At 47.3% G+C, this 21,613-nt stretch overlaps 1 protein-coding gene across 6 annotated transcripts; it reads right to left on the bottom strand.

Annotated features, from left to right (window-relative positions):
• Positions 1 to 2,904: 2,904 nt before the first annotated feature.
• LOC122543648 (uncharacterized) lies at positions 2,905 to 19,150 on the bottom strand. 6 transcript variants are annotated; one of them, XM_087985762.1, is made up of 3 exons: positions 18,201 to 19,150; positions 16,080 to 16,086; positions 2,905 to 4,086 (listed from the first exon to the last, which is right to left on the bottom strand). In XM_087985762.1, the coding sequence occupies exons 1-3, from the start codon at positions 19,148 to 19,150 to the stop codon at positions 3,403 to 3,405; spliced, it is 1,641 nt and encodes a 546-aa protein (XP_087841888.1). In that variant the 3' UTR covers positions 2,905 to 3,402. The 6 variants fall into 6 exon arrangements, with proteins under 6 accessions (XP_087841888.1, XP_087841890.1, XP_087841889.1 ...); XM_087985764.1 differs by lacking the exon at positions 16,080 to 16,086 and having other exon boundaries at positions 2,905 to 4,011; positions 18,203 to 19,150; XM_087985763.1 differs by lacking the exon at positions 16,080 to 16,086 and having other exon boundaries at positions 2,905 to 4,029; positions 18,209 to 19,150.
• Positions 19,151 to 21,613: the final 2,463 nt, after the last annotated feature.

The following is a 21,613-nucleotide window of genomic DNA, read 5'->3' as shown; positions in this document are numbered from 1 at the left end:
AACAGTCTCTGTTTCTGGTCTTCCCACCAAAGTGCATAACCTCAGACTTTACCACATTGTATTGCATCTGCCCCTTCTCTGACCATTCTCCTGGCCTGTCCAAGCATTCTCAGTATGGACTCCTTTGGAACTCCAAAGACCCCTTTATGCCAATTCTCTGCCTTCTGCCAGTCAGCCAATCCTCTATCCGTGCCAGTACCTTGCTCCTACACCAGGGACTCTTATCTTACTTAGCAGCCTCCTGCATGGCACCTTGTCAAAGGCCTTCTGGAAATCCAAATCGCTCACGTCCACTGGCTCTCCCTTTGTCTAACTTACTCACTACCTGCTCAAAGAATCCTAATAGATTTGTCAGACATGACCTCCTGTTGTCAAAGCCATGCAGACTCGGTCCTGTTTTACCATGCACCTCCACATACTTCCCACTCTCACCCTCCATAAAACCTGTTAAGTTTACCCATTTTTACCATAAATACGTTGTTCTGCTCTTTAAAATGAATTCAAGTTTAAAGATTTCATATTATATATGTACACTACCTTTGCCCCTCATAATATTTTATCCTTCTGAAGAAGACCTTCAAAAGAGATTAGCACAAGGTATGAAACTGACTGTGACTGCATCAAGTAAAGGAATTAGTAAGAATGAGAAAGGAGTGGCTAAATATCTAAACCTACCCATGCAACGATCAAGAAGGCACAACAACACTTTTTCTTCCTCAAGATGCTCAAGAAATTCAGCATGTCCATAATGACACTCACCAACATTTACAGATGCACCACAGAAAGCATTGAATCTGGGTGCATCACACCCTGCTACGGCAACTGCTCTGCCCAGGACTGGAAGAAACTACAGAAGGTGGTGTGCACAGCACAGTCCATCATAGAAGCCAACCTCCCACCCATGAAATCCATCTTCACTTCTCATTGTCATGGAAAGGCTACCAACCTCAAAGACCCCTCCCACCCCAGGAATGATCTCTTGCACCATCTTCTGTCAGGCAGAAGATACAGAAGCTTGAACACATGTACCAACAGGTTCAAGAATAGCTTCTTCCCTGCCATTATTAGACTGCTGAATGGAGCTCTCCAATTTGAAATCTAATGTTGACCTTGCTTCTGCGCACCTCCTGTGCAGCTGTAACCCTGTACGCCTCACTCTGTCTAAGCGCAGTATGACCTGCATGTCCTTGTTTGCTCGGATCTGACTGTACTGCTGATAAAACAACATTTTTGACTCTACTTAGGTACATAGCACAGTACAGGCCCTTCGGCACTCGATGCAGTACCGGCCCTTTATCCTACTCTAAGATCAGACTGACCTACATACCATTTATTGTACTAACTTTCATGTACCTATCCAAGAGTCGATTAAATGTCCCTAATGTATCTGACTCTACTACCACTGTTGACAGTGCATTTCACACAGCCACCACTATCCGAGTAGAGAACCTACTGACATCTCCCCGAAACCTTCCTCCAATTACCTTAAAATTATGCCGAGAGTGTGGTGCTGGAAAACCATAGCAGGTCAGGCAGCAGCCAAGGAGCAGGAGAATTGACGTTTTGGGCATAAGCCCTTCATCAGGACCGAGGCTTGTGGTCCGGGGTGCTGAGAGATAAATGGGAAGAGGGTGGGGTTGGGGACAAGGTGGCTGAGAATGCCATAGGTAGATGAAGGTAGGGGTGTGTGTGTGTGTGTGTGTTTGTGAGAGGTGGGGGTTGGGGGGGTGGCAAGATGATAGTTCGGAGGGGGTTATGGTGCAGATAGATAGGAAAAAATGATGGACAGGTCAGAAGGGGCAGCACCAAGTTGGAGGCTTGGGACTGGGATAAAGTGGGGGAGGTGAGGAAACTGTTGAAATCCACATTTGTCCTGTGTGGTTGCAGGGTCGCAAGGCAGAGTATGAGGTGTTCCTCCTCCAGGCATCAGGTAGTAACGGTTTGGCAATGGATAGGTTGGAGAAGTGGGTGGAGCTGATAGATTGAAAAGTTGATGGACAGGTCAAGATGGCGTGCTGAGTTGAAGGCATGGGACTGGGATAAAGTGGGGGAGGGGGGGGTGGAAAATGATGTCTAGCATCTGCAGTCCTCATTCTCTCCTCCTTAAAATTATAGACATTTATAAGGGGCATGGATAGGGTGAATACCCAAGGTCTTTCCCCAAAGTCTAGTACTAAAGGGGCATAGGTTGAAGGTGAGTGGGGAAAGGGACCTGAGGGGCAACATTTTCACGCAGAGGGTGGTGCGTGTATGGAATGAACTGCCAGAAGTGGTGGAGGCTGGTACAATTACAACACTTAAAAGGCATCTGGATGGGGATACGAATAGGAAGGGTACAGATGAACATAGGCCAAATGCTGGCAAATGGGTCACCAGATTCATTTAAGGTATGGACTGAAGGGTTTGTTTCAGGCTCTACAACTCTATGACTATGTCTACATAGTTGGAAACCAATTTCACAAAATGAGGAATAGGTCATTCACCCCTTACAGCCTGTCCTGAGCTGTGGCCTAACTGCACATATTCCAGTGCAAGTTTCAGAAAGATTTCAGCAGCTCTTTTAAAAAATTGAAATGCGTTTAGACTTCAATGATGTTTCTGAATATATCATTTTAGCTAATCTCAATTTTAAAGATAAGAGTTTCGAGTGAACACAGCCCACACCTCCCAGTGCAGCCAGTAACCTTTACAATGTTGATGAAACGATGCAGTACCTGTACTCCTTAAACATTTACAATTTCTAACGATACTGGCTACTCATTCACTGCTCCATCTGATACACGACATTAGAAACTTAGTGCAGGAGGCTGGAAGAAATGAGCAGCTTTAAAACAAAAAAACCATCTGGAGCTCAAAGCTTTCAATGAGAGTCTGAGTCCAGCAGTAAGTTCAGGTAATCTTTATTGTGACCCAGCTTTGTTCCAGCTTCAGATCCCCCCCAGCAAAAAGATGTAGAGAAAGTAGCTGCTTTTTAAACAGCTCAAGGTCAAAGCGCACACACTCCCCCTCCCCACCTCACTTTCTTTACTATCGGTCAGCACAGAGTTGTCCCTTTGTAATTGGATCCTTGGTACAGCCTTAACCCTTGGGGCCGGGAACGGGGGCAGTGTGGAGTGAAACAGACTGCTGTGGGTCTGGAGTCACGTGTAGGCCAAACCGGGTAAAGGATGCAGCTGGGACGACTGAGTGAATCCTTTCCCACAATGGCAGTTTCCTTCCCGAAAAAGGGCATGAGTGAATCAGACTGGGGTTTTCTCTCTCCCCGCTCCCCCAGAAAATGGTTTCATCGTTAGATTCTGACCATATTCCAATTCCGCCATCTGCCGCGGTGGTATTCAAACCCAACAGATCCCAGAACTGGGTTAATAGTCCAGTCGATAACTGCACTCGGCAGTCGCTTTGTCAGTCCCCCTGCGATAGCACGTGAAGTCGCTGGTGGCTCCGGAGGTGGGAGGAGCGGGTGAAAGCCTTCCCACACTCAGGGCAGCTGAAGGGCCTCTCCCCTGTGTGGACTCGCCGGTGGGTCAGCAGGGTGGAGGAATCGCTGAAGGCCTTCCCGCACTCGGGACAGCAGAAGGGCCTCTCCCCCGAATGGACTCGCCGGTGGGTCAGCAGGGAGGAGGAATCGCTGAAGGCCTTCCCGCACTCGGGACAGCAGAAGGGCCTCTCCCCCGAATGGACTCGCCGGTGGGTCAGCAGGGAGGAGGAATAGCTGAAGGCCTTCCCACATTCGGGACAGCAGAAGGGCCTCTCCCCTGTGTGGACCTGCTGGTGGGTCAGCAAATTGGAGGAACGGCTGAAGGCCTTCCCGCACTCGGGGCAGCTGAAGGGGGTCTCCCTCGTGTGGACCCGCTGGTGCCTCAGCAGGGTGGAGGAATCGCTGAAGGTCTTCCCACACTCGGGACAGCAGAAGGGCCTCTCCCCCATGTGGATCCGCTGGTGCCTAAGCAGGGCAGAGACCTGGGTAAAGCCCTTCCCACACTTGGGACAGGAGAATGGCCTCTCCCCGGTGTGGATGCGCCGATGAATCTCATGGTCAGACGGAGTACGGAAGCCTTTCCCACAGTTACCACACTTCCACGGTTTCTCCATGTCCGAAGCTTCAGCCACAAGCAAATGCATGTACTGCCCCTCACTGCTGTGAATTCCTCTTTCCAGGCTGTATAAGAGTTTCAGGCTCCACACTCAGTGCGCAGCAACAGTAGGGTCTCTCATCCAGTCCCACTGATAATGAAAATGTACTGAAATAGGAACCAAAAAGCTTTGCTCCTTCTCACAGAATTGTAATAAAAAATCGTGGCTGTCCCAATCGATTGAGAGACTGTCAGATATTGACTTGAAAGTGAGGACCGCAGATGGGGGAGAGTCAGTCTTGAAAAGTGCGGCGCTGGAAAAGCACAGCAGGTCATGCAGCATCCAAGGAGCAGGAGAGTCAACATTTCGGGCATAAGCCCTTCATCTGTTCATTTTGAAACTTCTGTCTTCGGATCTTCAAATACTCTGGAAAAAGAGATTACAAAAGTCATCGCTGTCAGTGCAGGGTAGAAATTCAGAACAAGCTATTCTACTTTCTGTGCAGCATTCTTTTCTTTTGTTATTCCACAAAATTGAAAGCAACTTCCTTCTCTCTCTCTCTCTCTCCCCCTCACCCCTCTGTTCTCACTCCGCTCTAAGTAATTCTCCTGAAGGTGCTGATTCAGGATCATAACAGCAAAAACGTCAAGACTTACATATTGGATAACTCCACCTGAAAGTTAATATCTTTCACAACATTGGGATACTGAGAGTGAGCAGGTCTGATTTTGGGAAGCAAAACAAAATGTGTCAATTCAGGATGAATCAGGAATGCAGCTTGAGGAATAACCAGACACATCAAGGTATTAACACAGACACCAGAGAGAAACTGAACAGAAGAGACGTGGCAAACTTTAGTAGAAAGCCAGAGTCATTAAGATATACCGCACAGTAACAGACCTATTGGTCCAATTCGTCTATGCTGACCAGATATTGTAAATCAATTTAGTCCCATTTGTCAGCACTTGGCCCATATCCCTTGGCCAATCCACCCTACTTTGCACATCCCTGGACACTATGTGTAAGTTAGCATGGCTAACCCACACAAACTTGCACCTCCTTGGGCACAATGGGTACTTTAACACGGCCAATCCACCCTCACCTGCACATCCCTGGACACTATGTGTAAGTTAGCATGATCAATCCACCCTAACCTGGGCAAAGTTAAAAATCACACAAACCCGGGTTATAGTCCAACAGGTTTATTTGGAAGGACCAGCGTTCGGAGCACTGCTCCTTCATCAGGTGATTGTGGAGAATAAGACCATAAGGCACAGAATTTATGGAAAGACATTTGTGGTCTGCCACGGAAATGATATATTGAACAAATCTGGATTGTTAAGTCTTTCATCTTTTAGAATGGATTGCAGGGATCATTAATATGTAAATCCCAGAACTTCCTGTAAGGCACCCTCTGAAGATAACATAAGGCTTTACAACACAAGGTGGCATCTCAGCTCAGACAATGCATTAAAGGTATGAGGTCAGAGTTTGCCTGTATCTCAGTCTTGACTCAGACTGTTTCTATTTCCAAAGCAGGAATTTATAAAATATTATCTGGATTGACTGCCTCCATGAACTGCCGAGTCTCATCCACCAGATGAAATGACTGGATAGGGAGGGCTTGATCCCCACAGGGCAATGAATTCCCACTTTCCACCAAAATCCCAAATGTCCACACTCACTCAGTTGCTCTCTCACAAATCAAATATTTCATTGTGACTTCTTCTGCTCCCAGTAAGGGCAAAACATCTTTGAAAGTTGCTCTGAAAGTCCAGTCTTCACAACCACACTTCTGCTTTCACCGAAGACAATTAGTCATACAGCACGAAAACAGACCCTTTGGTCAAACTCGTCTGTGCCAAACAGATACCCAAAATTAATCTAGTCCCATTTGCCAGCATGTGGCTCTTATGGTTCGAAACCATTCCTATTCATGTACCCAGCCAGATGCATTTTAAAGATAATTGTACCAGCCTCACCACTTCCTCTGGCAGCTCGTTCCATACGTGCACAACCCTCTGCGTGAAAAAGTTGCCCCTCAGGGCCCTTTTAAATCATTCCCCTCTCACCTCAAACATATGCCCTCTAGTTTTGGACTCTCCTACCTTGGGGAAAAGACCTTGGATATTCACCCTATCCATGCCAGTTATAAACCTCTATATGGTTGCCCCTCAGCCTCTGATGCTCCAGCGAAAATATCCTGGGTCTACTCAGCCTTTTCCTGTAGTCCAAACCCTCCAAGTCTAGCAACATCCTCGCAAATCTTTTCCAACCCCTCTCAAAGTTTCACAAGTTCTTTCCGAAAGCAGGGAGACCAGAACTGGACGCACTATTCCAAAAGTCGCCTTACCAATGTACAGCCACAACATGACCTACCAACGCCTATACTCAATACGCTGACCAATAAAGGAAAGCAGACCAAACACCACCACCACTATCCTGTCTACCTGCAACTCCACATTCAAGGAGCTATGAACCTGCACTCCAAGGTCTCTTTGCTCTGCAACACTCCCCTTCACTGTGCCAGTCCTGCCTGGATTGCTTGACCAAAATGCAAAACCTCACATTTCTCTAAATTAAACTCCATCTGCCACTCCTTGGCCCATTGGTCCATCCGATCAATTCTAATTTATAGTGAATTCTGCTTCCTCTCATTCTCGAGAAGCTGAAAATCTCCATCCCACACACTCTCCCTCCCTTCTCACTTTGTAGAACCTAATCCCTGCTGTATCTCATCCTGAAGGGTCTGGTTCATGCTGTTTAACAGGCCCACACTCAGGGGAGATCTAATTGAAACATACAGAATACTGAACGGCCTGGACAGAGTGGATGTTGGGAAGATCTTTCCATTGGGAGGAGAGACTAGGGCTCGAGGCACAGTCTTAGAGTAAAGGGAAGACCTTTACATTGGTGATAAGGAGAAACATCTTCAGCCAGAGAGTAATGACTCTAAGGAATTAACTGCCACAGAAGGCTGTGGAGGCCAGGTCACTGAGGATATTTAAGACTGAGATAGATAGGTTCTTGAGTATCAAGGGGATCGAGGGTTACGGGGAAAAAGCAGGAGAATGTGGATAAGAAACTTAACAGCCACGATTGAATGGTATGAGCAAACCCAATGGGCTGAATGGCCTAATTGCTGTTCCTATATCTGATGGTCTCTTGCTGTCCTGGACACAAACTGCATGAATCCAAGTAAGATTCTGTTAATCCATTTTTTAAGATTAGAATCAGTCTAACCGTTGTGGTACAGACAGCCTCAAACAGGGAAACTCACACCTTCAATACGTTATTTGAGACAACATGATACCAATTGGGAATGTAACTTTTAAAAAAGGTTTTGCTATTTACATATGAAAGAACTAAAACCAACATGGTTATTCTAAAAGATGAGAGACTTAACAATAACCCAGGTCTTTTTCAATATATAATTTCAGTTACATCCCACTGTAAACTTTTGCTATAAATTCAGTGTCTTACAATCTTATTCTTCACAACCACTGATGAAGGAGCAGCAGTCTGAAAGCTAGTGCTTCCAAATAAACCTGTTGGACCATAATCCTGTGTTTTTTATTTTTAACTTTGGACACAGAGCGTGAGAATTGGGAGCAGGAGTTGGTCATTTGGTCTTTGGAGCCTGAACCAGCATTGAACAGACCATAACTGGATATGAATCTTCCGACATCTCGGTGGATAGGCTGGGACTTTCTTCACTGGAGCACAGGAGGTTGAGAAGTGACCTCATAGAGGTTTATAAAATCGTGAGAAGTATACATGAGGTGAATGGCAGGTGTCATTTCCCTCAGGTGGGGGTTTCAGGATTAGGCAGCAAATTTTGAAAAGGAGAGAGGAGAAAGGTTTTGAAAAGACTTAAGGCAGCTTTTTTTTTTAAATACAGTAGTTCATGTGTGGAATGAATGTCCAGAGGAAGTGATGTTACTTTCAAAAGACATTTGGTTAATTACATGAATAGGAAAGGTTTGGAGGGATATGGGCCAAACACTGGCAGGTGGGACTAGATTAGCTTGTGAATATATTCAGCATGGACTAGTTGGACTGAATGGTCTGTTTCTTTGCTGTATGACTCTGTAACTGTTCTGTACTTGTCTTAAAAACATTTTCTTGCTTTCTCCCATAAACATCCACTTTATTGTTGCTCAAAACTCAGATGAACTCAGCCTTGAATATATTCAATGACCCCTAACTGCAGGAAGGCATCCACAATTCTGAACACAATTCCTCTTGTTAATATACCACTTGCCTTGCTGATTGCTTGCTGCACCTGTCTAACAACTGGCAGTGACTGGTGTGGAAGGACACTGAACCCCCTTTCTATATCCACATATCATTCCCTATTCCCTTGTGCCTGAAACATCGACTGTCCTGCCCCTCAGATGCTGTCTGACCTGCTGTGCTTTTCCAGCGCCACACTTACTGACTCTAATCACCAATATCTGCAGATCTCACTTTCTCCACATCTCAGTATATCACCATTTAAATAATACACTTCCTTTCTGCTCTTTTTCACAACTTCATATTGTTGTACTCTTTTTCTCATGTTTTCCAATTGTGGTCTTCTCTACATTGTGGAGACTGAGCATAAACTTGGGAACGGTTTGCTGAACGTCGCAGGCGGGTCCACAGTCACTGCCCACTTTAATTCCCCTTCCCACTCCCTTTCTGAAAAGACTATCTTTCTCCATTGCCACAATGAACCAAATAGTAAATTGGAGGAACAACACCACATCTTCCGCCTCGGCAGCCTATAGCCTAGAGGACTCAACATAGAGTTCTCCAGTCTCAAATAACCTCACTTCCTATTCCCCCCACCCACCCCCCACGACTCCCTTCTCAGCTTCTCCCCCTCATTTCCACTCATCACTGTCATGAACCAGATTTATTCCTCCCAGTCACCAACCAGGTCAGACCTTTCACCTATCCCCAATTCACCACCCTGCCCCAAGGACACTCTTTATCTGCACCCATCCCCAATCCTGAAGAAGGGTTACCCCTGAAACGTCGACTTCTCCACCTCCTGATGCTACCTGGTTTGTTCTTCCAGCCTCCTGCCTGTCTATTTTGCCAATTGCGACACAGACGTGGAGCAACGTTTCCAGAGTCTGTCCACCCCGATTCACTCCCTTTCCTTTCAGTTGCTGCAAGTCAACAACTGAAGCCCTGAATGAAAATAAAGAATTGGAAAAGGTGGTGAGAAAAGAGAGTGCCGTACTCACAGATGTTGGACAGTGGAAGGAGATTGCAGTCTGGGGTGAAGCTCAATCTTCATTCAGAGAAACAGGAGCAGTAGCAGCAGCTTCAGAAACTCAGGGTCCAACTTCCGCATTCAGACAATGGAGTGGCTCTGATTGGCAGGAGGACTAGACTCCTTCCGGTCCTCCTGTACTTCCTATTGGTCAATCAAAAGAAGATCGCGCGCCTTTTTGTGCGGACTGCGATGAGCATGCCCAGTGTTTTGCTGACACCCGGCGAGCATGCGCATGGCGTTGCTGACACCGGCAAACATGCGCTGTATGCTCTATCGGGATGCTGGTGTTACTGGCAGATTTTAAGTGTCCAAATGCCAATGGGAAAAAAAGGGGTCGAGCCACAATATGTTTTCCCCGTGGTTCGACATTTTATTGCTTTTGCATTTTGTCTCGCTGCTCAACCTTTGTGTGTCTTTTACCCTTGTTGAGAGAGTCTCCCCGTGTGCTGACTATGGGCAGCGCTTTAACCAGTTACACACACTGAAGAAACATGACACTATTCGCAGGAGGGAGTGACTGTACACGTTTCCGGAGTGTGATCACACTTTCAATTGTTTATCGGAAACACAGAGCCAAAAAGTCACCAGAACTGCGGAGAAGTTGTGGAAATGTGGGGACTGAGGGAAGGGATTCCATTCCCTGTGGGCACTGGAGATTCATCAGCTCAGTCGCAGTGTGGAGAGGCCGTTCTTCAAAAAATTATTACATTATTTCCCATTGACAAAAACACATTCACGCTGCCTGATTACTTTGAACTTATACAAGTGCCCTGTCATAATATCTTTGATAATAGCTTTGAACATTTTCCCCATTACACATGTTAAGTTAAATGGTCTGCAGTTTCCTGTTCTCGGTCTCCCTTTTTGAAGAAAGGAGTTTTCCAATCTAAAGAAACCATCCCTGAAACTAATGAGGTTTGGAAAATTAAAACCAATACATTAACTATTACGGGGAGAATGCGGGTAAGTAGAGTTGAAATGCCCATCAGCCATGATTGAATGGCGGAGTGGACTCGATGGGCCGAATGGCCTTACTTCCACTCCTATGTCTTATGGTCTTATTTCACTCGCTAATTTCTCTTTAACAGTCTAGGATGAATTCCTTCAAATACCCGGGACTTATCAGCTCGTAGTTCCAACAGTTTACTCAGTACGAATTCCTTGGTGATTGTAATTTTTTTTCAGTTCCTCCCTCCCTTTCAATTCCTGATTTACAGCTAGTTCCAGGGTGTTATTTGTATCCTCTCTAGTGAAGTCAGATTCAAACTCTTTTCAATTCATGTGCCATCTCTTTATCCTCCGTTACTGAATCCCCAGACTCATTTTGTTAACTTTTTTTAAGAAAAGCTGACAAAACTTTCCAACCTGTTTTTATAATTCTTTTAGCTAACTTTCTAACCCTAATTGCCGTGCTACTGCCTGCATTATTTCTGATATTTTGCCACAGCTCTCAACTCGAGCATCAACTTGTCTGCGTATTCTATTGAACTGACCTTGATTAAGTGTTGCAAAACACACAAGGGCAAATCTTTCCTCTCCAGAAAGTCTTGGTACTTAACATGATAAAATTCACTTTGAAATATTGTTCATCCAAATTTTACCAAGCACATACTACAGATTCAACATCCCACAATGACACCCAGTTTTGTTATGATCTTTAATTCTGAAGAGAAATTTGAATACCCAATGATTAACTGGGAGAACTCTTCATTAAGTATTCACATTTTTAAACAAATAAAAATTACCAAATAACTGGAGTCTTGATCGTTTATTCACTTTCTGGGAATAGTCCAAGGGATGCAACATCTCTCTAGGATTCACTTGAATCCTTCTCAGGATTCCAAGTATTCCTGGTAATTGTATGTGGGAAAAGATCTGCCACCCTGGCAACCCACAATAGGCCCACAAAAGCAAAATTGGCCAAACTGTACCAAAACACCCAGAATATCTTAGCAGGGACCAAGCAGGCTGACAAGCGAAACTAGACAGCACTTGCAGACAAGGGAATACCTGTACACCTCAAGCACCCACTAACAATGACAGAGTACCACAGCTATCCCAAAGCCCTGAGGGCAGTTTCACAACCCAGCAATACCAAACCCACACAAAGGACAGGTCAGACAGAGAGGCACCAGCAAGAGCATTGCTCCCAGGACAGGACAATGGAAGCACCTCACCGCTTCAGAGGAGACATTAGCACCTACCTGCGAAGAGGAATGGAAGCTCCTGATCCATCGATACTGTCAGAATGTTGCTTTGTGTAGAGAATTAGGACATTCCTCTGATAACTGTTTTCCGATTAGCATCATTGTAACTAGATTACTCCATTTCCAGCAGCAACATTTCACTGCCACCCAGAGAATTGGATATGAGGTTGCTTTACTATCCAAAGCCATCCTGTCCCTACAACGTGCCCCTGCCCTGAACCCCACCAACCTGCTTCCACTCACTCTGACCACTATTACGGATGAACACAACTGTTTAGACCTTGTCCAGCAGGTCGTTGCCCCATGCCCTGACCTCTCTGAAACACCTCTAGACAACTCTGACCTCATATTCTACACATATGGCTCATCCTTCAGGCCCTCAGACCACTGCACACTGGCAGGATGTACCCTCTGCACTCCTTTCACAGTTCTAGAGTCAGCTGCACTGCCAAATGGCACATCTGCACAAGCTGCAGAGCTGTTTGCACTCACTAGGGCTTGTGTCATTGCTAAAGGACACACAGCAAACATTTATCCTGACTCCAGATATGCCGGAGTCATCCACGATTTTGGCACATTCTGGAAACAGAGAGGCTTCGTCACGTCAGCAGGGAGGCCACTACAACACGCTACGCTAATTTCTGATCTCCTGGAAGCAGCCCTGTTACCCTCAGCCCTAGCAATTATCAAATGCTGTGCCCATATCTCAGCCACTGACCCGGTCACCCTCGGGAAAGCCTCAGCTGACACAGCAGCCCGGAAGTTGCACTGCACCCCACCATCTACATCCTGCAGGCTCCCAGAATAGCACAGGCCCCAGTATTCCCTGACCCCATGGAGGCTGTGCAAGCTACCCAAGAAACTGCTCCACAGCAGGAAAAGGACAGTTGGGCCTGCATTGGGGCCACACAATCTCCTTCCCTCAACCTGCTAATACACCCTGATGGCCGCATCATTTGCCCAAGTGCCCACCTACACACACTGGGAGAAAGTGAGGTCTGCAGATGCTGGAGATCAAAGTTGAAACTTTATTGCTGGAACAGCACAGCAGGTCAGGCAGCATCCAGGGAACAGGTGATTCGACGTTTCGGGCACAGGCCCTTCTTCAGGAATGAGCAGAGAGTGTTCAGCAGGAGAAGATAAAAGGTAGGGAGGAGGGACTTGGAGGAGGGGCGTTGGAAATGTGATAGGTGGAAAGAGGTCAAGGTGAGGGTGATAGGTCGGAGTAGGATGGAGGCGGAGAGGTCAAGAAGAAGACTGCAGGTCAGGAAGGCGGTGCCGGGCTGGAGGGATCCGGGTGGAACCCTCCAACCGCAGGGGATGAACTTGGACTTCACCAGTTTCTTCATCCCCCCTCCCCCCACCTTGTCTCAGCCGGATCCCTCCAGCCTGGCACCGCCTTCCTGACCTGCAGTCTTCTTCTTGACCTCTCCGCCTCCATCCTACTCCGACCTATCACCCTCACCTTGACCTCTTTCCACCTATCACATTTCCAACACCCCTCCTCCAAGTCCCTCCTCCCTACCTTTTATCTTCTCCTGCTGAACACTCTCTGCTCATTCCTGAAGAAGGGCCTGTGCCCGAAACGTCGAATCTCCTGTTCCCTGGATGCTGCCTGACCTGCTGTGCTGTTCCAGCAATAAAGTTTCAACCTACACACACTGGCCCTAGCAGCCCACAGCATTGGCCATACAGGCAAGAGGGGCATTATACACACTGTAATGCAGTCCTGGTATGCACCAGGATTCACTGCCGTTGCCCAAGACCTGCTGTCACAGTGCCTCATCTGCCTGCAGAACAATGCAGGGAAGCCAGTTGCCAAGTACCTGCCAGTTCCTGAGGGGCCTTTCAGCCTCTTACAGATTGACTTCACACACATGCCCCAAAAACAGGGTTACAAGTACATCGTGGTCATCAGAGACATGTTCTCCAAATGGGTCGAAGCATTTCCCATAAGAAAGGATGATGCATGTATAGTAAAATGCCTCCTAAAGGATGTCATCCCCAGATTTGGAGTTCCCAGTGGCATAAAGACGGAGAGGGGGACTCACTCACGGCTTAGCTCGTGACCGGCATTAGCGAGGCACAAGGGATACCACAGCGACACCCCATCCCCAACCAACCCGTTGTCAGGCATGGTCGAGCAGATGAATGGCATCCTGAAGACCACACTGACTAAAACCACCCAGAAAACAGGACTGACCTGGTCAGACACCTTGCCACTTGCCCTCTATGCTACACATGCGCAGCCAAACTGAACAGCTGTGCTCACCCCTTTTCAAGTACTTATGGGGCAGCCTATGCCCACTGCCACCAGACCCCTGACACTCACCACAGACACAACCCTGCTTCTGACACAAGAGGTTGAAACTTTATTGCTGGAACAGCACAGCAGGTCAGGCAGCATCCAGGGAACAGGAGATTCGACGTTTCGGGCACAGGCCCTTCTTCAGGCCCCACTAGAGTATGTCCAGGCCCTAAGCAGGAGCATTAGTGCTCACACAACCAGGTCAGGGCTGCATTGCCCACACCCCAATCATTGAGGAGAAAGTGAGGTCTGCAGATGCTGGAGATCAGAGCCGAAAATGTGTTGCTGGAAAAGCGCAGCAGGTCAGGCAGCATCCAGGGAACAGGAGAATCTACGTTTCGGGCATAAGCCCTTCTCCACCCCAATCATTGCCCATTCATCTGTTCTAATCTGGGGACTATGTCATGATCAAATCACTAGAAAAAGATTCTCTCTCCCCTCGGTGGAAAGGTCTGTACCTGATCCTGATGACAACTCGGACTGCTGTGAAACCGGAAGGATGGCCCGAATGGACACATACCACCCGCTGCAAGAGGGCTCCACAACCTCTGAACAGGGACCACACAGAGGAAGGCACCACTCCGAACACAGAGGATGAATCCAGCTGCTCGCGGCAGCCATCACCATCTGATCTGTCTGACCATCACACTGTGGCTTGCTGGTAAACAGACCCAAGGGGCAGCACATTTCATAATCCACTGTGATTTGCAGGCCAACACCTTCCTCAAAATGGCTCATGGGTATGCTATTTAATCAGACCCGCTGCTGGGTCTGCACTAGGTCCCTGTCCACTCTCACGGGGGGTATTTCCTTAGCCTCAATCCCGTTAAATATCTCTGTCATGGTGGAATGGTGCCTGGAGCCAGACAGGTCCCCTGAAGTTACCACACTCAAAATACCACCATCAATGACCAAATATGGGGGCAACAGTCCAGTCCGCTGGAGGTCTGCAGGTTACCACCTGGAAAAATATAAAGGGTGCTTTTACCCGGCCTACAACCTCTCCCATGAGCCCTTAGCCCTGACCATTGCTGACACTAACACACACGGGCCACCTGCAGGTTCCATCTGTTTGAAACACACACAGCCATCTGGATGGGAGGCTGACTGGAGCTGGTGCACTGACTCCCTGCTCCTAACTCCCGCAGCACGCCGATCCGCTGCAGAAGGCAGCATTTTAAACCGACAGGTCCTCAACAGGATCACCCAGAATACCACCTTCCTCACCAGTTGGACAGGGACCCAGACACTCCATCTCCAGACCGACAATGGCACCTATTTTATCTGTGGCCACAAAGCCTACTGCTGTCCTGGACAGGGAGCTACAATGTTGGGTATGCGGTACCATTAATTTTTCACTCCCAGTCCCCTCCTTTCCCAAAGCCCATGCCAGGCAGTAGACGAGCCCTCGCTGCCATTGAAGCAGCTCTCTACCTGATGTCACCCCACTCTGCACCCTTACAGTTACAGGTAGAATCCCACAAACTCGCTGTCACAGTACAGGAGGTGGCAAACTCCACAGCAGACGCATTCGCCCAGCTGAATGTGGAGGCTGTTGCCATCTGTACTGTGACTCTGCAGAACACGATAGCCCTGGACTACCTACTCGCTGTGAAAGAGGGCACGCGCAGAGCCTGACTGCAGGGACTGATAGCCCTCATCACAATCATTGCCAGGCTTAGAGTGCTAGCCATGGCTATCCGACTGTGCTGTTCACACCTATGTACAATTCTGTTACCCTCTGGCCCCCTCACCACTCAGCGAGCACAGATCCACTGGGAGAACATCGCTGCCCCTAAAATAGCCTCTCCTGGACCAGACTCGGACACAGAGAGCTATCTGTCTGATACCGAGACCCCCACCCGACAATTCCCCTGGCTCCGGCTACATTGCCCCTTCTCGTCCCTCCCCTGAGCAAAACAAAAAGAAAAGGGAGGGGAAGTTGTGGAAAAAGATCTGCCACTCTGCCAACCCACAAAAGCAAAATTGGCCAAACTGTACCTAAAATACCCAGAATGCCCATGCAGGCTCGCAAGCCAAACCTGACAGCACACACGGACAAAGGAATGCACTTCAACCTCACTAGAATGACAGAGCACCAAAGGTATCTCAAAGCCCCAAGGGCAGTTTCACAACCCAACAATACCAAAGCCACACAAAGAGCAGGTCAGACAGAGAGGCACCAGCAAGGACTTGCTTCCAGAACAAGAAATGGAAGCACCTCACCACTTCAGAGGAGAAGTTAACACCGACCTGTGAAGAGGAATGGAACCATCGATAGTCAGGATGTTACACTGTGTGAAGGAACAGGACATTCATCCAATAACTGTTTTCCAATTAGCATCCTTGTAACTAGATTACTCCATTCCCAGATACATTGTATATTCCCCATTTCTTAATCAGCCTTATTGTACAGCATTATTATAAAAACTGGTCTCATCCTCAGCTCTTAGAAGAGAAATTCTGATCTACCTGTACAGACTGTCAATTCTGTGTCAGCCTAGTCAGTTTCTCTTCCAGTGACATTGCTTGTAATAAAGTGTTTGTCAATTTCACTTTGAATTGTGCTTTGTGATCTCTAACTTATTGGGCAAATTTCTCTGACATGCTATAACAGGGCAAAAAGAACTGTACTCAGTACTCTGAAAGTGGTCTTACCAACATGATGTCCCAACTCCTATACACAACGCTGTGAACAATGAAGGCAAGTGTACTGAACGCCTCTTAACCACCCTGTCTACCAATGATGCAACTTTCATAGAACAATGTACCTGTAACCCACCATGTCTCTGTTCTACAACGCAACCCAGGGCCCTATCATTAACTATACAAATCCTGCCCTTCCTTGTTTTAGCAAAATGCAACCCCTCGCTTTTATCCATACCTCTCTCATACACATGCTCTCTCTGAGACACTCACACCCTCTCACAGCCTTCTCCTCCATCACACTCACCCTTCAAGCATGCACACACGCAAACAGACACACGCGCTCTCATGCACACACACTCTCTCATGCACACACAGGTCTATGGGGTGAATTTGCATTTGCAGATACATTCAATTTTGATCAAAAAGCAAACAACCTGCAGGCAGTTGATACATGTAATATTTGTAAATTCCTACTTTGGAAATAGAACCAAGATTGGGATACAGACAGACTCAAACCTCACACATTTCATTATTGTCTGAACTGAGATGAAACCTATTTATATAAAACCTTAAGTCATCTCGAGAATCTGACTTCAAAGACTTTCTGGGATTTACACATTAATGAACTAAAATTTGCAACCTATTCTAAAAGACAAAAGACTTCACAACAATCTAGGTTTGTTCAATATATCCGATCAGTTGCACTATACTGTGATCTTTTGCTATAAATTCTGCCTTATGATCCTGTTCCACAGCTTCCTGATGACGGAGCAGCGCTCCGAAAGCTAGTGGTTCCAAATAAAGCACTATAACCTGATGTGTGATTTTTTTTAACTTGATCCAACCCAGTCCATCTCTGGCTCCTCCACATCATTTCTAGTGAAGGCAGCCCACACCTCCCGGTGCTGCCAGTAAACCTTACAATGCTGATGAAATGACGCAATACCTGCACTCATGAAAACTTTACAATTTTTAATGATACTAGCTACTCATTCACTGCTCCATCTGATACATGCCATTGGAAACTCAGCGCAGGAGGCTGAAAGAAATGAGCAGCTTTAAAACAAAAACCCCTTGGAGCTCAAAGCTTTCAATGAAAGTCTCAGCCCGGCAGTAAGTTCAGGTAACCTTTATCAAGACCCAACTTTATTACAGCTTCAGATTTCCCCAGCAAAAAGGCGTAGAAAAAGTAGCTTATTTTTTTAAAAACAGCTCAAGGTCAAAGAGTACACAGTCTCCCCACCCCCCACTTTCTTTACTATTAGTCAGCACCAAGTTATCCCTTTGTAATTGGATCCTTGGTACAGCCTTAACCCGTAGGAAGTATTGCCTCACTCAGCAATTTCAACCCAGACCCTGTATCCAAGTGAGTTTCTCCCTGTTCATTTCTGCAGGTGGGGGAGTCAACCACACTGCTCTGGGTCTGGAGTCACATGTAGGCCACCCGGGTAAAGGATGCAGCTGGGACAACTGAGTGAATCCTTTCCTGCAAAGGCAGTTTCCTTTCCTAAAAAGGGCATGAGTGATTCAGATGGGGGATCTCACGCCCCCAACAATGGTTTCATCGTTAGATTCCGAACTCCAGACTTCTGACCGAATTCCAATTCCACCATCTGCCACGACGGGATTCAAACCCAGGGGTCCAGTCGATAATGGGACTCTGCCATTGCTCCTTCAATCCCCCTGCCATGGCATGTGAACTCGCTGGTGCCTCTGCAGATGGGAAGAGCGGGTGAATCCCTTCCCACACTGAGAGCAGGTGAATGGCCACTCCCCAGTGTGGACCCGCTGGTGGGCCAGCAGGGTGGAGGCCTGTGTAAAGCCCTTCCCACACTCAGGGCAGCTGAAGGGTCTCTCCCCCGTGTGGAGCCGCTGGTGCTTCAGTCTGTCGGATGAATTGCTGAAGGCTTTCCCGCACTCGGGGCAGGTGAAGGGCCTCTCCCCGGTGTGGATCCGCCGGTGGGTCAGCAAGGTGGAGGCATGGGAAAAGCCCTTCCCGCACTCGGGGCAGCTGTAGGGCCTCTCCCCCGTGTGGATCCGCTGGTGCCTCAGCAGGGCGGAGGAATTGCTAAATAACTTCCCACACTCAGGGCAGCTGAAGGGTCTCTCCCCAGTGTGGCCCCGCTGATGCCTCAGCAGGGCTGAGGAATTGCTGAAGGCCTTCCTGCACTCGGTGCAAAGGAACGGCCTCTCCCCGGTGTGGACCTGCCGGTGGGTCAGCAGACTGGAGGCCTGGGTAAAGCCCTTCCCGCATTTGGGACAGCTGAAGGGCTTCTCCCCCGTGTGGACCCGCTGGTGCTTCAGTCTGTCAGAGGAATTACTGAAGGCCTTCCCGCACTCGGGGCAGCTGTAGGGCCTCTCCCCCGTGTGGATCCGCTGGTGCCTCAGCAGGGCGGAGGAATTGCTAAATAACTTCCCACACTCAGGGCAGCTGAAGGGTCTCTCCCCAGTGTGGCCCCGCTGATGCCTCAGCAGGGCTGAGGAATTGCTGAAGGCCTTACCGCACTCTGTGCAGGGGAACGGCCTCTCTCCAGTGTGAGTGCGCCGATGAGTCTCCAGGGCAGACGGGAAATGGAAACTTTTCCCACAGTCACCACACTTACATGGTTTCTCTACGGAGCAGGATCCCTCAGGTTTTTCCATGGCCAAAACTACGCACAAAAATGTGTGGAGCCCCTCCCTGCCATGAATCCCTCTTTCCAGGCTGAATAACTATTTCTGGCTCCACACTCAGTGCACTGCAACAGTACGGTCTCTCATCCAGTCCCACTGATTCTGAAAACATACAGAAACAGGAACCAAAAAGCTTTGCTCCTTCTCACAGAATCACAGTTGAACATTGTTGCGTTCCCAATGGATTGATGGACTGTCCGACATTGACATCAAAGTGAGGACTGCAGACACTGGACACTCAGTGTCGAAAAGTGCGGCGCTGGAAAAGTGCAGCAGGTCAGGCAGCATCCGAGGAGCAGGAGAGTCGATGTTTCAAGCATAAGCCCTTCATCTGTTGATTTTGAAACTTCCAAATTCAGATCTTCAAATAATCTGTAAAAAGAGATTACAAAAATCATCACTGTCAGTGCAGGGTAGAAATTCAGAACAAGCAACTCTACTTTCTGCAAAACGTTTTTTTCTTTTGTTACTCCACAAAATTGAAAGCATCATCCCACTCTCTCTCTCTCTCCCCCTCTGTTCTCACTCTGCGCTAATTCTCCTGAAGGTGCTGATTCAGGATCTTACAGGGGCAGAAAAGCAAAAATGTCAAGTCTGACATCTCTCTGAATTTTGGATAACTCCACCTCAAAGTTGATATCTTTCCCAATATTGGAATACTGCTGAGACTGAACAGGTCTGATTTTGGGAAACAAATACTGTGTCAATTCAGGGTGAACCTGCAATGCAGCTTCTTGACGAACAATGAGACACGAAATGGTTAACATCCCCAGGAAGGGGGAGAAAAGGAGACATCAAGGTATTGACACCGACACCAGAGAGAAAGTTAACATGCCGATCAGGTATCCAGAAACAATCTAGGCCCGTTTGCCAGCACTTGGCCCATTTTCCTTTAACCCCTTCCTGTTCATATACCCATCCGGATACCTTTTAAATGTTGTGATTGCACCAGCCTCCACCATTTCCTCTGGCAGCTCATTCCTTACACACACCGCCTTCTGAATGAAAACGTTGCCCCTTTCGTCCCTTTTAAACCTTCCCTTCCCCACCCCACCTGCCCACCATGAACCTATTACCCTTACATTCTGGAGTATCCCATCTCAAGGAAAAGACCTTGACTGTTTACCCCATCCATGCCTCTCATGATTTTATCAACTTCAGCCTCCAGCGCGCAAGGGGAAACAGCCCCAGTCTGTTTGGCCTCTCCCTATCACTCAAACCCTCCAACCCTGGCAACATCCTTGTAAATCTTTTCTGAAGCCTTTCAAGTTTCACAACATCCTTCTGATAGGAGTGAGACCAGAACTGCACACAACCTTCCAAACGTGGCTATGGTTCTGCTGAACAATGGCAATTTAATTCCAAAATATTAATTTCTTCATGAGAAGGGAATAATTGGCAATGTAGCTGTAAGAGGCCTCTTGCGGAAGAGTGAAGAACTGAGTGAGAGAACTTTCCATTAAAATGGAGAGGAACAGAGTGATTCTGAGACTGGGGACTTAAATCTAAAGCAAGGAAATTACAATGGCAGCGGCACAAACAGGCCACAACAAATGAAGGAACATTTTTGAAAGAAATGACAAACATTTAAAGAGCACCTGGAGGAACTGCAACAGTTGTCCATTCCTGTCTGAAAAAATAAAACACAGAAGGTGACACAGCCACGGCTAACAAGGGACATGATGGATAGGACTAGATCCAAAGGAGTGGCGTACAAATTGGCTCAAAATAAAGTAGCAGATCTGAAGACTGGGAGCAGTTCAGGTTTCAACAAAAGGATTGGTCAAAAGGGGAAAATGGGGTATGTGAAGAGGAAAATAAAATTAGAGAAAACAATAACAATGAGAACAGGCAAAGTTCTCATGTGGAACAAAGAGATGGCAGACCAATTAACCACATATGTTGCTTCTATCAAAACACAGGTAACATCCCATGTTGGGGAACACATGGTCCAATGAGAGCAGAACTGAAGGAAATGAGCAGTTGTGGGGAAGTGGTGTTGGGGAAACTGATGGGATTAAAAGTTTACAAATCCTTGTGCTGGTAACCCACACCCCAAACTATGGTCTGAGGTCATGCAATTGGAAAATCTTGGGCTGATCTTAGCAGAACTGTTTAATGGTAAGGTCCTATGGAGTGTTACTGAACAAAGTGACCTTGGAGTGCAGGTTCATCGCTCCTTGAAAGTAGAGTCATAGATAGATAGGATAGTGAAGAAGGTGTTTGGTATGCTTGCCTTCATCGGTCAGAGTATTGAGTACAGGAGTTGGGAGGTCATGTTGCAGCTGTACAGGACATTGGTTAGATCACTTTTGGAATATTGTATGCAATTCTGGTCTCCTTCCTATCAGAAGGATGTATGAACCTTGAAAGGATTCAGAAAAGATTTACAAAGATGGTGCCAGGGTTGAGAGATTTGAGCTATAGGGAGAA

Source organism: Chiloscyllium plagiosum, unplaced genomic scaffold (assembly GCF_037043375.1).
Source record: "Chiloscyllium plagiosum isolate Xiang-an unplaced genomic scaffold, Cpla_swu_hap1 HiC_scaffold_234, whole genome shotgun sequence".
NCBI classification, from domain to species: Eukaryota; Metazoa; Chordata; class Chondrichthyes; order Orectolobiformes; family Hemiscylliidae; genus Chiloscyllium; species Chiloscyllium plagiosum.
Note: the sequence above shows the minus strand (reverse complement) of the source record. Positions and strands in the feature narration are given on the sequence as shown.